The 14,720-nt window shown below is 62.5% G+C and overlaps 1 protein-coding gene across 1 annotated transcript in view; it reads left to right on the top strand.

Annotated features, from left to right (window-relative positions):
• Positions 1–14,720, top strand: part of HMCN2 (hemicentin 2) — a 122,271-nt gene that overhangs the window by 92,531 nt on the left and 15,020 nt on the right. Inside the window, exons 67-85 of the mRNA XM_079111791.1 lie at positions 244–341; positions 817–1,083; positions 1,589–1,779; positions 2,195–2,276; positions 2,349–2,485; positions 2,963–3,104; positions 3,178–3,322; positions 3,809–3,936; positions 4,458–4,614; positions 5,375–5,496; positions 5,788–5,952; positions 6,975–7,082; positions 7,323–7,457; positions 7,817–7,951; positions 8,805–8,995; positions 9,775–9,988; positions 10,975–11,109; positions 11,958–12,148; positions 13,455–13,536. Coding sequence (XP_078967917.1) covers positions 244–341; positions 817–1,083; positions 1,589–1,779; positions 2,195–2,276; positions 2,349–2,485; positions 2,963–3,104; positions 3,178–3,322; positions 3,809–3,936; positions 4,458–4,614; positions 5,375–5,496; positions 5,788–5,952; positions 6,975–7,082; positions 7,323–7,457; positions 7,817–7,951; positions 8,805–8,995; positions 9,775–9,988; positions 10,975–11,109; positions 11,958–12,148; positions 13,455–13,536 — 2,825 coding nt within the window. The remainder of the gene's footprint in view (positions 1–243; positions 342–816; positions 1,084–1,588; positions 1,780–2,194; positions 2,277–2,348; positions 2,486–2,962; positions 3,105–3,177; positions 3,323–3,808; positions 3,937–4,457; positions 4,615–5,374; positions 5,497–5,787; positions 5,953–6,974; positions 7,083–7,322; positions 7,458–7,816; positions 7,952–8,804; positions 8,996–9,774; positions 9,989–10,974; positions 11,110–11,957; positions 12,149–13,454; positions 13,537–14,720) is intronic.

A 14,720-nucleotide genomic window follows, 5' to 3' on the forward strand; every position in this document is an offset into this window, starting at 1 on the left:
GCAGGTCCCGAGCGCTTCTGGGACTGGCCAAGGCACTCTGGCCACGGGCGAGATGAGTCGGAGGGGACGGGCTCGAGGAAGGGCAGTTTGGGGTTTATCCTGGGGGACAAGGGACCAGGAAGCGTCCACACAGAGGCCGGACTCTTTGGAGTCAACTCTGTGAGACGGGACGGAAAGGCCGGGCGTTGGTACTCACCCGCCTCCCCTCCCCCACCTCCCTCCCTACCCGGGGAGTCACGGCAGGATCTCTCAGGTGCAGCCAGCAGATTCCGGCACCTTCACTTGCGTGGCTGTGAGCCCAGCAGGAGTGGCCGACAGGAACTTCACCTTGCAGGTGCTCGGTATGCAGCAGGGCTGGGCACACGGGTCCTTTGACCTTGGTGAGTGGGAATCGAGGCCCTGGGACCCTGCCCGTCAGGGTGGAGCCCAAGGCTGGCCCTTGGGGTGTCCAGGCAGAGCAAGACTATTCCACAGTCTTGGATTCTGCTTACTTGTTTATCCCACAAGTAGTGGTCAGACGCTCCGGTGTGCCAGGGCCCTGCCAGGCACCAGTGTACTGAGGGGCATCAAGGGCCCCCCAGCTCCACCAGGGGAAGGGGAGGATGCTGTGGAGTACAAGGAGGGCACCCCACCTGGCCTCTGGGACTCCTGGGTGCTGCCTGGTGTGGGTGAGGTCAAAGCCAGGTACTGGAGGTGGGCAGACATTGCCCAGGAGGAGGGCATCTGGTCATTAGGAATGGTTTGTGCAAAGGTCCTGGGGTAAGGGTTGCCTAATGTAGAATAAAATGGTTCCTGTCCACTCTTTCTCCTGCACAGAGCCCCCCATCCTTGAGCCAGTGGAGTTCCAGAATAACATAGCGGTGGTCCGTGGCTCCACAGTGGTCCTCCCCTGTGTGGCCCGGGGCAGCCCCCCTCCCCTCGTATCTTGGATGAAGGATGGGGAGCCCTTGTTGCCCCAGAGCCTTGAGCAGGGGGCTGGCCTGCAGCTGGAGACGGTGGGAGCCGGTGACTCAGGGACCTACTCCTGTGTGGCCGTGAGCGAGGCCGGGCAGGCGAGGAGACGTTTCCAGCTGACCGTGATGGGTGGGTCATCTGTCCTGCACGGCTTCTCTGGGCTGGAGGGAGGTGGGACTCTGAGGATGACGAAGAGGAGTGGGGAGGCCGGGGCTCCCGCAGGCCCTGAAGGGCTGGGTTCTGTTGGGGTGCCTTGCCGGCCCGCCTGCCAGCCAGGTCAGCAGCCTGGTGACTGATTTTCCAGGGCATGTCCCACTGTTTTGTCCACCAAACTTTGGCAGCAGAAGCAAGAACAGAAGCCACCAAGATCTGGGGGCAGAGCCCTAAATCTTGATTTTGGGCTGTATCAGAAAAATGTGTGTCGATTTTGTGTCCCCGATATTGTGTCCTTGTTGGTTTTAAAGCACAAATAACTGCTCAGGAGGAGGGGCCCATGGCTGCCGGTGTTAGGACCCTCCGGCACCCCAGACTCATTGCTTCGGGCCCCTCTGCTCTCAGCAGAGAGCAGGGGAGGGTGCGGGAGTGGGGGAACCCGTCGCCAGTGCAGCGGGGCCAGCCGGGGCGTGTGTTGCAGACCCCCCCCACATTGAAGGCTCCGGCCAGCCTGCAGAGCTGTCGCTGACTTCTGGCGCACCCCTGGAACTCCGCTGTGACGCTCGAGGCATCCCCCCGCCCAACGTCACCTGGCATAAGGACGGACAGGCCCTGAGCCCGCTGGAGGACCGCGGCCCGGCCGGGCAGGTGCTCCGGGTGGACGCTGTGCAGGTCCTGGTCCCGCCCGCTGTGGGAGGGGAGCCGGGAGGGGGCTGGGCTGCGGCTTCCCCAGGCCAGTGGACAGCTGCCACGGTCAGGCTGCGCTGTCCTCTGTGTGGGGTGGGGTGTGTGGAGATGACCCTGGGCCCTCGGAGCTCCAGCCCTGCAGACCCGAGACTGAAGGGGAAACCAGATCACTCCCCACCCAGGCCAGAGGCAGGCTGGTGCAGTCAGGGTGGCTTTCTGGCAGAAGCTGGCCTTGCACCATCCCTGCAGTGAGAGCGAGACGGAGGTGGAGAAGGAAGCCAGAGGGACCTGGGGCTGGGGTGGCGCCTCAGCCTCTGCGCCCTGAGCAGGAACAGAGCCAGCGTGGCAGCACGCAGGCGGGTGGGCCTTGAGGTAGCTGCTCACCCTGCTGTGTCGGCAGGTCAGCGATGCTGGGCTCTACACCTGCCTGGCTGAGAGCCCTGCAGGAGAAGTGGAGAAGAGTTTCCGGGTCAGGGTTCAAGGTAGGGACTGGGGTGGAGGCAGGATGGGGTCTGTGCAGCAGGTCCATCTCTCACTTCCTCTTGCACCCCCAGCCCCTCCAAGTGTTGTCGGGCCCCGTGGCCCCCGCTCGGTGGTTGGCCTGGCCCCTGGACAGCTGGTCCTGGAGTGCTCTGTGGAGGCAGAGCCCATGCCCAAGATCGAGTGGCACCGAGATGGCGTCCTGCTGCAGGTGAGTGCCAGGCTGGGACCCAGACACTGCCTTCTGCCCCAGGCCCCAGCCCCCATGGATTGACCAGCTGCAGAGGCTGCTCTGTGCCTACCTCCACTGCTCTGGTACTGCCATCCCCGTTTTGCGGATGGGGCTCCTGAGGCACACCCCAGCGATCTTCCCATGGTCTCTCCAAGTTACGCTTAGTGGCTGTGTGACCTGAGGCTCTCTGTGCTCATCCCTCACACAGGGCCAGTTTGCAGTTGCAGACTAAGGATAGCAGGTGGTCTAGTGGGAGCTCTGGGGACAGGGTGCCTGCTCCCTCTGAGGAGCCCGCTCCTTCAGAGGATCTCAGCTGGGCATTGAGTCAGGGCCTGCAGCCAGGATGGGGCAGAGGCCACAGTCCAGCCTCGTGGGCCCTTGGCCCTCCCTGGCTGGCCAGGAGCTGGCCTAGTCCAGCCATGCTGACAAGGGTCCCTCCATGGCGGGGCTCTACAGGCAGATGCCCACACGCAGTTCCCCGAGGAGGGCAGGTTCCTCCAGCTGCAGGCCCTGAGCACAGCCGATGGTGGGGACTACAGCTGCACTGCTCACAACGACGCGGGCAGCACCAGCGTGGCCTTCCGTGTGGAGATCCACAGTGAGTGTGGCCCGCCCCACCCGCCCACCCCATGGAGCCGCAGACTCCCAGCCGCTCCCTCTTGTCCCCCCAGCCGTGCCCACCATCCAGCCTGGACCCTCTGTGGTGAACACCTCTGTGAATCAGACTGCCCTGCTGCCCTGCCAGGCTCACGGAGCACCCCCACCCGCTGTGAGCTGGCGGAAGGACGGGGCCCCACTGGATCCCAGGAACTCCAGGTGGGACATGGAAGGCCAGTACTCCCCACCCTCCCATGGCCCCTCAGCGCTGCAGAGCCAGCAGACTCTCTGCAAATATCAAGTTCATATTCCCAGGGCAGAGAAAGCCATTGGCCCAGCCTGAGTAACGTGTTCATTCCTGGCCCAATCAACTGTGGCAGGGGGCGGGATTATGCAGAACCACCATGCCCTTGGGGAAGGGCACTTCTCAGACCAGGTGCCACGCCCAGAAAGAGTGGGGGTGGCCAGCCTGACACTTCTCTGGGAAGCTGCTCCTCCTCTTGACCCTTCTGATGTGGGGTTGGGCTGTAGGGAACAGCGCATGGCCGCAGCCTCCTCCTTGGCCTCTGGTAGCAGGACAGGGTCAGCATCCTGCTGCTGGGAAGCTGGGGCGGAGAGAGGCTCCTGTTGGAGATAGTCGGGGTCCAGCCCCTCCCAGGCCTCACTGGCTTGCGGTTCTCCACGGCAAGCCCTCCCTGGTTCCAGGTTGGAGGTTCTGCCCGAGGGCTCGCTGAGGATCCAGCCAGTCCTCGCCCAGGATGCTGGCCACTACCTCTGCCTGGCATCCAACTCCGCTGGCTCCGACCGGCAGGGCCGTGACCTCCAGGTCTTGGGTAGGTGCACGAGGGAAGGTGCCTCCCGCCTTGCGCATCCGGTCCCTGTGGTGTCTGGTCCTCCATTACCCCAGCTGTCAGAGGCTAAAGCAGTAGTTGCCATGTTCTCATCCTTTAGTAAGAAGCTGCGTGCCCCTGCGTGGGCTGCGTGTTGATGTTCACACACGCGTCACACACACTACGCTAGATGAAGCACCACGAGAGTCCAAGTCACTGGGAGCGGGTGCTGTGATTAAATTTCTCTTCCAGTCCAGCATAGTGCCTCGGCAGCCACTCTGGACAACCCTGTCCTGGGCTGGGGCTGATGGGGAGTCGCTCAAGGAGAGGGGGTCAGGCATGAGGAGAGGTCCCAAAGCCCCAGCTGGTGGAGCCTCTGGGGGTCCCCCCATCTCTGCCCCTGCTCATGGGGGTGGGACCAAGGTGGTGACGAGCACCCCAAACCAGGCTCTGCCTCCGGCACAGCCTTAGGCAGCCCCAGACTCCACCCCACGCCTGTCTCCTAATGACTGCTCCCTCCCCAGAGCCTCCAGCCATCGCCCCTGGACCCTCCAACGTGACCCTGACTGCCCACAGCCCAGCCTCACTGCCCTGTGAGGTCAGCGGCTCCCCCAAGCCTCTGGTGGTCTGGTGGAAGGACAGACAGAAGCTGGACTTCCGCCTGCAGCAGGGTGCCTACCAGTAAGGGCCTGGGCCTTCCTGAGTGGCAGGGAGTGGGTAGGGTGTGCCTGTCTCAAACAGTAGGCAGGTCAGCAACCAGCACAGGTGTGCCGGGGGTCTTCCTGAAGCTGGGGCCAGACTCCAGAGGGCCAGGAGGATCCTTCCACTAAGGCAGACAGAGTTGCCTGGCACGGGGGAAGGGGTTGGGACCCCCAGCGAAATGGAAGAATGCATCAAAACCAAATGTCGGGGGGTGTGGCCCAGTGGTACAGCACTGCCCAGCGTGCGCGAGGCCCTGGGTTCAATCCCAGCTGCCCAAAGCAGGCAAACAAACTAAAGAACAGAGACCGTGGAGGCTGGAGTTGGAGCTGGCCGCTCAGGATCACCAGAGGGTGAGGGGGTCCATTCGCCAGCTGATTCGCCCACTTGGGTTGAGTTGGACACGGGGTCGCTGTGGAGTCTATGCCTGAAGTGGGCTCAGTAAACCTGCAGTCCGTGGACGGGGATGTGGTGTGGTCGTCACAGAAGTCCTGTGGATGCCCCTCTAGCACATGCAGGGTTGCAGAGAAGCCCGGGGTGGGAATGAAGATCTCCCCCAAGCGTGGCAGTGAAGTCCTTGGGGGTGGAAACTTCTAGAAGGCACTTCTGAGTCAGGGCTGGGGGCAGATGCAGGAAGCGAAATGTCATGAGAGTCCCACTTCCAGACTGCGGGGCAGGTGGGCCAGGCTGGCTCCCAGGTCCAGCCCCGGCCCCTTACCCGTCTGTCCACCTGTCCACCCAGGCTCCTGCCCTCCAGTGCTCTGCTCCTCTCTGCCCCTGGCCCCCAAGACTCAGCCCAGTTTGAGTGCGTGGCGAGCAATGAGATGGGCGAGGCCCGCAGGCTCTACCGGGTGACCGTGCACGGTGAGTGGGCAGCAGCAGGCGGGAGCCCTCCCCTCGGGTGCTGCCCGTGCATGGGACTCCCCCACTTCCGCCCAGCCCTTCCGCGGGCACAGGGCTCTGCGGGAAGCCCTCCTGCCCTGCTCACCACAGGGCGAGCAAATGTGCCTCTGCCCACATCCACTGGCCCTGCCTCCCTGCCCCGCCCTCCTCAGCAGGTCACCTGTGTCCCAGCCCCATGTGCGTTCTCACCCCGCGCTGGTGGCCCTGTCCCTGTGCGCCCAGCGGGGCCTCAGACCTCGTCCTGGGTTTCAGAGCCGCCTACCATCGCGGACGACCAGACAGACTTCACCGCGGCCCAGTGGGCACCTGTGGTCCTCACGTGCCACAGCACGGGTGTGCCGGACCCAGCCGTGTCCTGGAGCAAGGCGGGCACCCCGCTGGGGACGAGGGGGCGCGGCTACCGCGTCCTGCCTTCGGGTGAGTGAGGGGGAGCGGCAGGGAGGGGCGGCTGGGCCAGTGAGAGAAGGCGCCCAGGGGGTGGGGCGGGAGGAAGGTTCCCTCCCTGGTGGGCCCCACTGCCCCACCCTGCCTGGCATGGAGCCCCTCCGTGGTGCCCCGAGGCTCCTGGGCAGGTTAGTGCTGTTTCTCGATGGCTGCCCGAGTTCTCTGCAGCCAGTTTTATCCTGAGAGGTCATTGTCCTTTCTTGTGAAGTTCTGCTCTTGATCTTTTTGGATTGAAAGTTCCCTTCTTTGATGAGATAAGCTGATAGCAGGATAGTAGGGGTGATTTTTAAAACGTCTGTCGATGTTAACGAGTCAGCGACTTCGTGGGGACCCCGCCACACGAAGCTCTTTTGTCAGTTGGTTAGTGAGATCCTACAGCCTGGGGACCCCTGGCCGGAAGTGTGGTTTTCAAGCTCTTGGGACGCAACAGGACACTTCCTTTTCGCCAGTCCAGAGGCCAGCAGGCCTTGCTCCGTGGCCGGCCCAGCAGTCCCTCAGGGACCCCCAGAGGATACTTTAGAAACCTCTCTGCTCACTGGCCGGGTGCTGCCTACTGTGTGAGAAAGTTAAAACCGTGCTCACCGGGTACCCCAGGCTAAAGAGGGAGGCCAACGGCAGGACAGAGGAGGCGGAAATCTGGGGAGGCCTCCTGGAGGAGGTGGCTTTTTAGCAGAGCAAAGTGAGAACCGCAGGTGTGGAACCCTGGCCCAGAGATGCCAGGCAGGGCAGCGAGTCTCCAGAGACCACCTTGTCTGGTTCTTCACTGGCACATGGGGAAACAGGCCCGGAGGGTAGAGGGACTTGCTCACAGTTATGCTCCAGGCAGGGACAGAGGCAGGCCTCGAACCCAGGTCCCTGGCCTCTCATCTTCATGCTGTTAGCAAACGGGCAGGGGAGGCAGATGGGCCTGCACCAGAGATACCAGGTATGCAGGCGCCACCCTGGGGACCTCTGCCCCATCCCTTCATTCCCTCCGGGCACGTTTCCACCCCCAGGTGCCCTGGAGATTGGGCAGGCCCTCCCCATCCACGCCGGCCGCTATACCTGTACCGCCCGCAACTCTGCCGGTGTGGCACGCAAACATGTGGTCCTCGCTGTGCACGGTAAGGGCCCCGGCAGGGGCAGCTGGACAGTAGAGGCCTGTCCCAGACGCCGCTCCTGCCTCTGAGCTGGGTCCCGGGCTGGAATCCTCGGGAGAGTGCGTGGGTGCCGCGCTTGTTGCTGCAGAGGTTTTGTGAAGCCCACCCCCGCTCGCAGCCCCTCTCCCTGGTCCTGAGACTCCCTGTGGGAGGAGCTGGTGTCTGCAGTGTCCCCAGGGACCTCTGTCCCCTGTGCCTCTGCAGCTCCCCCTGTGGTGAAGCCGCTGCCCAGCACGGTGCAGGTCGTGGCCGGGGAGGACGCGTTGCTGCCCTGTGAGGCCTCGGGGGTCCCCCGGCCGAGCACCACCTGGCAGAAGGAGGGGCTCAGCATCCCCGTGGGTGAGTCTCTGCGACAGCCATGGCAGGGGGTCCTGGGTGTCCTCCCTTCTGCCCCAGCACATTCCACAGCCCTGCCAAGAGGTCCCATAAAGCCCCGCCTGGCCCAGAGGCACGTCCCCCCACCCTGGTGTCACCCCTGCCTTCCTTTCTGCTGTCACGGCAGCCTGAGAACCACCTGGGAGCTCGGTGCTGAGGGGACACCAGGGAGACTGGCTCAGCTGGGCTCTGGGCCGGGTTCCTGCTCATCCAACCCTCTGCAACCCCAGGTCAACGGCTACCTGTCAGACGACACCTCCAGCTGCCCTCTGCAGGGCTCCCCTATTCCAGCCACTGCCCCAACTTTCCCCCATCACATCCAGGTGTGAGGACCCAGGTCCTGCCCCAGGGACAGCTGCAGATTATCCGCGCCAGTCCCGAGGATGCTGGGAACTACTTCTGCATCGCCCAGAACAGCGCAGGCAGTGCCTTGGGGAAGACACGGCTGGTGGTGCAAGGTTGGCACCCGGCAGCCAGAGGCCTGGAGGCTGCCATCTGCTTCTGCCTCCGTGCCCGGCCCTGAGCCCAGGCAGGGTACCCCCTGCCCCAGCACTGCTGATGGTTCTAGAAGCAGCTCGGGGAAACCGAGTCACGCGTACCATAAGGCTTTTGATATAAACTCCTGTCCCCTTCCTGCTGGCCGCTGTGGGAACAGCTGACCATCCCTCCTTCATTTGGGCTTTTCGGTGCCACAGCCTCTTCTTCCCTTTTGCATAGACACACAACCCACCGCCCTTTCCCTGGGTTTGACCCGTTGTTTTCTGCAAAGATAAAGCGGCATCCCTGGCAGAGCCTGGCCCTGTGCCGAGAAGGCTGTGTGGCCCTCATGCTCTGGTCCCAGGCCTGCTTGCTGGGTGCCTCGGTGGCCTCCCTGGGCAGCTTGCAGGCCTGGGCCTGACTGCGTGAACTCAGAAGGTTGCTGCTCCAGGCCTCCTCCTGAGCCTCTGTCCAGCCTGCTTCTCTCCCTTGTGACCTGTGGCATGGCTGCTGGTCACTCCATGAGACTAAGGCCATGTGCCCTGGCCCTGGCACAGCCCCGCCAGGGGCCAGGCAGGGGCTGCATGATGACCGTCCGGCTTTTGGCCCGGAGGGCTGCCCTGCTCAGGGTCTGTGCCCAAGCTGAGTCGTTGCATGTGTGCAGCAGGGTCACCCTGGCTTGGCTGCACCACACTCAGTGTCCCCGCTCATCCAGACCACTGGCAATGGCCTCCAGCTAGGAAGCAGTGGTGCAGCTGATAGGGAGTGCCAAGGGCCCTGCCGGAGGCCACGGGCACCCGCTTCCGTCCCCACGTGGACTCTCTCTCCCCACAGTGCCACCCATGATCGAGAACAGCCTCCCAGACCTGTCTGCCACTGAGGGCTCCCACGCCCTCCTGCCCTGCGTGGCCAGCGGCAGCCCTGAGCCCGACATCAGCTGGGAGAAGGATGGCCAGCCTGTGTCTGCGGCCGGGGGCAGGGTCAGCGTGCAGCCTTCCGGGGAGCTGCTGGTGAAGAACTCGGAGGTAAGGGCTGGCCCGAGGAGCAAAGGGGGAGCAGCACAGAGCCCTGGGCAGCCGTTCAACCCAGGAAGTGGAGGAAATCTGTCTGTCATTTCGCCTGCTGATGACAAAACCTAATTGTCCCACGTACACTGTTGCCAAGAGGCACGATCCATGTTTGACCCTGGACCTCCGTCACCAGCTCCTGGGGCGGGGACTGGAGGGCCTTAGGGTTGAACCCCCTGGTCGGGGGTGCTGAGCCAGGCTGTGGGTGGCACCCCAACCACCTCCCCATCAGCTCTCAGTACATTCTTTAATTGCAAATGGTCTGCGCAGCTGCATGCAGTGCCCAGCTGCCAGGCCATGGGAGCCAGGCGAGCAATGGCAGGGCCCTGCCCTGCTCCATACACCCCAGGACTCCCTCAGAGCCCTTAGGGCCTTCCCTGTAAGGGCTCCGAAAGTAGGGCCTGCCCCCCAAGTCTTCCAAGAATGGACGTGATGGAGCAGGTCTGGCTCTGGACACAGAGCCCAGCACATAGTAGGTGCTTAGTAAATGGGAACGGTTGGTTCCTATCATTTGTATCTTATGGTCAGGATTGGATGGCAAGGGAGCAGAGCCCTGTGGAAGCTGCAGGGAGTTCAGGGATGTGGTGGTGGGGACCACCTGTTAGCTAGCTGTGTGACCTTGGACAGGTCACTTCACTTCTCTGGGCTGGATATTCCATGGGAACCTGCAAGGGATGGGTCTGCAGGGGCATGGTGCCAGGGGGCAGTTCTCAAGCTGGCAGCTCCCTTGCCCACAGGGCCAGGACGCAGGCACTTACACCTGTATAGCCGAGAATGCCGTGGGCCGGGCCCGCCGCCGAGTGCACCTCTCCATCCTGGCGCTGCCTGTCTTCACCACCCTGCCCGGGGACCGCAGCCTGCGCCTCGGGGACAGGCTGTGGCTTCGCTGTGCAGCCCGTGGCAGCCCCACCCCCCGCCTTGGCTGGACCCTTAATGACCGGCCCATCACAGGTCTGTCTGGGCCAAGGGGGCTGGCGAGACAGACCCGGGACCCTAGGCGGTGGCAGGGGTGGGGATGGGCTTGGAGACCAGCCTAATGGCGAGGAAGTTGTCTGCAGGCCCTGCGGGATCTGGGTCTGGTTTTGGGGAACGTGGGGCAGACCTACGTGTCGGCACGGGACAGGCCGCTTACCAGAGCTGGCGCCAAGTCCCCGAGGAGAGTCATCCCAGGGAGCCCAGGCCAGGAGGGGCCCTTCCAGCAGGGCCGCTGCTCCCAGTGGGACCCTCGGGAGCTGCTATCCTGGGTCTGTCTCCCCACCTGGGATCCAGCTGGCCTTCGGTGAGGCCCAGGGCCTGCAGATTCGTGGCAGGTGTTCAGTGAGTGTCCACCGTGTTGGCGAATGGCTCAGCCCCTCCAGCATGAGGCCCTCCCACTTTAGAACACGTCCCCTCCAAGGTCAGGGGCTGTGACGCACCTCGGCACAGCGATGGCCTTGCCAGGCACGGCCCCTTCGGGCGGGGGCAGCTCGGCAAGTATCCCAGCAGCGTCTCCGGGGACTCGACAGACCTGGGCCTGAGGACAGATGACGTAATGCATCAGATGACGTTGGCGCTGGACTTTCCCCGGACCAGTGCCCTGGGGTGGTGACGCTTGTCCTGTCCCTGGTGCTGAGCCAGTGTGGAGCCACAACCCAGAAGATGGCCTCCACTAGCGTCCCTCGCTAGAGAAATGAGGGGCCCTGGGTGACACCCCAGGCAGCTGGCCCTGGCTGCCCCTGGGCAACTGGCAACCTCTGTGTCGGGCGGGCTCTTTGACCACAGCCCCTGTGGCCTGTGTCTCCCATGTGCAGGTCTGACTTGGTCGGCCTTCCAGCCAGGGTGGAGGGACGCTCCCTTCCACTCCGGCGCCCTTACTGAGCACCTGCTGGGTACCCAAGCCTGCGTGGGCTTTCAGGGCAAAAGGCTCCAGCATGGGGACACCTCTTTCTCTACCGCAGATGGGGTGTCTGAGCAGGATGGGGGCAGCACGCTGCAGCGGGTGGCCGTCACCAAAGAGGACAGCGGGACCTACGTCTGCTGGGCTGAGAACAGAGTGGGCCGCGTGCGGGCGGTCAGCTTCGTCCACGTGAAGGGTAGGGGGAGCCGCGGCACTGTCTCAAGACCTCTGTGTCCTCCTAGTGGCTTTGTACCGGGCTGCCCTTTGGGGTCCCCTGGGGACTTGGTAAAATGCTGAGGCCCCCAACTCAGTAAACCAGCCTCTCTGGAGCGGGGCCCCGGCACGGGTAATTTTTACGCTCAGGTGATGACTACCTGCATCTGGACAGTGCCAGGGACAAAGGAGGACACGGGGGCTAGGGCACCCTGACAGAAATGCCCCAGGCTTGCCAGCCTACTGCTTGTCCCCTTCAGCCTGCTCCACCGGGACAGCCCAGGGACCCTCTGTGACACCGTGTCTTCCTTTGCTCAATGTCAGGAGGCACCAGGGCACAGCTGCAGCTTTTGGAGTAGATTCGGTGTCGGGACCAGGGTGGAAGGCAGCACTGAGTGACCAGCAGTGTTCTGAGATGTGCTGAGTCTCTTGGTGTCGCTGCGCACGACATTCTTGTTTTCCTGTAGCTCTTGTTTTTCTAAATGCCTGGCAGGTCCTCTGCAGCTGGCATGAGCACTGAGCGCTGCAGACACGCAGCACACTGTGTTCCCGCCCGTGCCTGTCCCAGGCATCACTAATCAATCACAGCACAATTCCCACTCAGCTTGAAATTCTCAGCACAGTTCCTGGTGGCCTCGGCAGTGGCTGTGTGATGTGACCCATGACATTGAAGCCTCCCAACCCATTAACTATACAGAGTCCTGCTGGGCTAGCAGGAGCCCCTGTAGGCCCTGGAGGCAGGGGCTGGGAGGTCTGTGGGGAGGGTTTATGGGAGGTTGGCCCTCAGGGGAACCTCCCTCATGACCACTAGTGTATTGTCACCCCCTGCAGAGGCTCCTGTCCTGCAAGGGGAGACCTTCTCCTACCTGGTGGAGCCTGTAGGGGGCAGTGTCCAGCTGGACTGTGTGGTCCATGGAGACCCAGCACCAGACATCCGCTGGACCAAAGATGGCCTTCCTCTGACAGGCAGCCGTCCCCGCCACTGGCTGCAGAACGGCTCGCTGACCATCCGCAGGACCAAGGCAAGGCGGGGCCGACACTTGGCAAGACCAGCCAGGACAACCCCGTGCTGCACTGCTGGGAAGGGTTGCTTGAGGCCGGCATGGCCTCTGCAGTCTGTGAGGCACTGCCCTGCCTGTGACTTCCACCTGGTGATGTGACGTTGCCGTGGCCTGGTCACCCCCGCCCTGCCGTGAGGCTGACTCCTGGGTGGATAGTGAGACCGCAGTGGGATGACCCTGCCAGGTGTTTAGGGGCGACCTGAGGGGACGCCCCAGACGCTACCATTAACTCCACCAGGGGCAGAGTGGGCAGGTAATAGTGCCTGCTTGTAAATAAAGGCACTGAAGCTCAGAGAGGCCCCAGCCAGGAAGTGCGGGGGTCAGGACTCTGCCCCAGGCCTCCTGAGTCCTCCTGCCCACCGTCTCCACAGGCTCAAGCATGGGCAGCCCCTGAGCACCCTCTCTCCTGTGCTCCCAGTCCCAGTGACTTGCCCAAATCCAGAGTGGCGAGTTCACCCTAGGCCAGGGTCTCGCCCCCTGAGAGCTGACTGTGTGCTGACCGTAGTGGGTCAGTAATCAGAGCAGCAGCAACGGCCTCCTGTGCCGAGCACTGGCTCTCCAGCATCCTTTCAACTCGGGGCTTGTAACAGCCCGAGTGGTTTCACCCGCTTTAGAGATGGGAAACCGAGGCTCCAGAGACAGGGAATGTCCCAGTGAACAGCAGGGCTGGGTTTCAGCCTCAGACCCGCCTGGCCTTCAAATCTCCACTTGGCTCTGTGCCGCCCCACCCCTGGGCATCCTGGATCCGTCCCCCGCATGGACAGGGCTGCAGGCTGCCCGGTTCCTCCTCCTGGGGCAAGGCCACCCTTCCTGCATCACTGGTGGGCAGGGTCTCCTGTGAGCAGGTCTCCTCGGCCACCCAGCTAGGTGGAAGCTGCCCTCTTCGGCAGGGCACACTGGCACAGGAAATGCTGGGGAAATCCTGGCCTAGCAGACGTCTAGCTCGGTGTTTCCCAAAGGTCTTCCACCATGGAACCCCTTTCTTCAAGGGGATACCGATACCGATCAGTGGAGCAGTAATGCTTCAGTGTAGACGGCTGGAAGAGGCGGGTCTGGGTGGCGCTTTCTCCTGCAGTGAATCCCCTCAGGGGAAGGAGCCCCTGCCCTTGGTCCACCCCTGGTGGTGGACTCTCTGAATAACCTGTGACAAGTACCTCAGGGGCCCTCCTCTTGCCCCTGGTGGCCCTGTCCGGTTTCTCTAAGCACCTTCCTGGTTAGAGGGGTCTCAGTCCAGTCGCCCTCCTGAGCACAGCTGCCCTTCCTGCAGATGGATGACGCGGGACAGTACCAGTGCCTGGCTGAGAACGAGATGGGCACCGTGAAGAAGGTGGTGACCCTTGTGCTCCAGAGTGAGTCTCCGGTCCCTGGCCCCGGCCCCGCTCTTCTCCCAGCAGATGGGGACATGGGACGTGGGATGTGGCTGGGGAACAAATACTTGCTAGCTGAAGTCCCATGAAGGGTGTCCCCAGGGCAGGGGGAGATGAGTGTCCTCCAGTGCATCTCCCGGGACCCGACCACCAGGCCTGGGGGAGCCCGTTATTCACAACCTAAAACTGCCGTGGAGATCGGAACGCCAGCTCAGGCGTTTGCCGAGCACGTGGGCCTCAAAATAACCTGAGAAGCGGTCTTAGTGGGGATTGCGTAGAGAATGTCTCGCTGAAGAAGCGTGCCCTCTGGGGTCCTCGGTGAGCTTCCGTGAGTGGACCCACCAGCAGCACCGGCTCCCGGGCTCCTGGCACAAGGCCTCAGTCACCACCTCCACCTGGTCATCGCTGACCTGTGGCTTCCCCCTTATTTTTTTAAACCCATGGCTTTATCAAGGTGTAATTCACATACCAAGGTCCACCCATTCCTACCATGGAATAAAATGCCTTACAAAGGGAAATTGGCCCCCTGCTACAGACATGGGTGAACCTTGAAGACACTGTTCAATGACAAGCCAGTCACAGAAAGAACTACCGTAGGGCTCTGCTCTCGTGTGGTCCCTAGAAGGTCCCATTCAGCTGGAAAGTAGAAGGCCGTTGGTGTTTAGTGGACACAGGATTGCCATCTTGAAAGAGGAAAACATTCTGGAAGTCATTTTGCAACAATGTAACACTTTATAGAACTCTCGGCTTTGGAAGGTTAAGATGGGATGTATGTTATGCGTGGGTTTTACTTTGTTTCTGTCACCAGGGATTGCATGCCTGGGTGCTCCACCACTGAGCCACATCCCCAGCCCAACCACATTTTTCAAGCAAAAAAATCCATCACTGGTCATTACTACACAGTCCAGTGGTCAGTAAACGTATGGAGCTGCACAAACGTCGCCACAATCCACTTTCAGATTTTCTCCAAGAAGCTCCCTCTGCCCTTTGCGTCAGTCCCCACTCCAGCCCCCTCTGTCCCTGTGTCTTCCTGTCCCAGAAATCCCCTTGGGTGGCACACATGACGTTTGGGTTCTGGCTTCTCCCAACTGTGCTCTTGAGTCACCCACGCCGTGGCGTCTGAGGTGGTTCCTGAGGCTGAGCGGCACTGCCCTGCACGGCTAGCC

This window comes from Sciurus vulgaris, assembly GCF_902686455.1.
Source record: "Sciurus vulgaris genome assembly, chromosome: 15".
Classification (NCBI taxonomy): domain Eukaryota; kingdom Metazoa; phylum Chordata; class Mammalia; order Rodentia; family Sciuridae; genus Sciurus; species Sciurus vulgaris.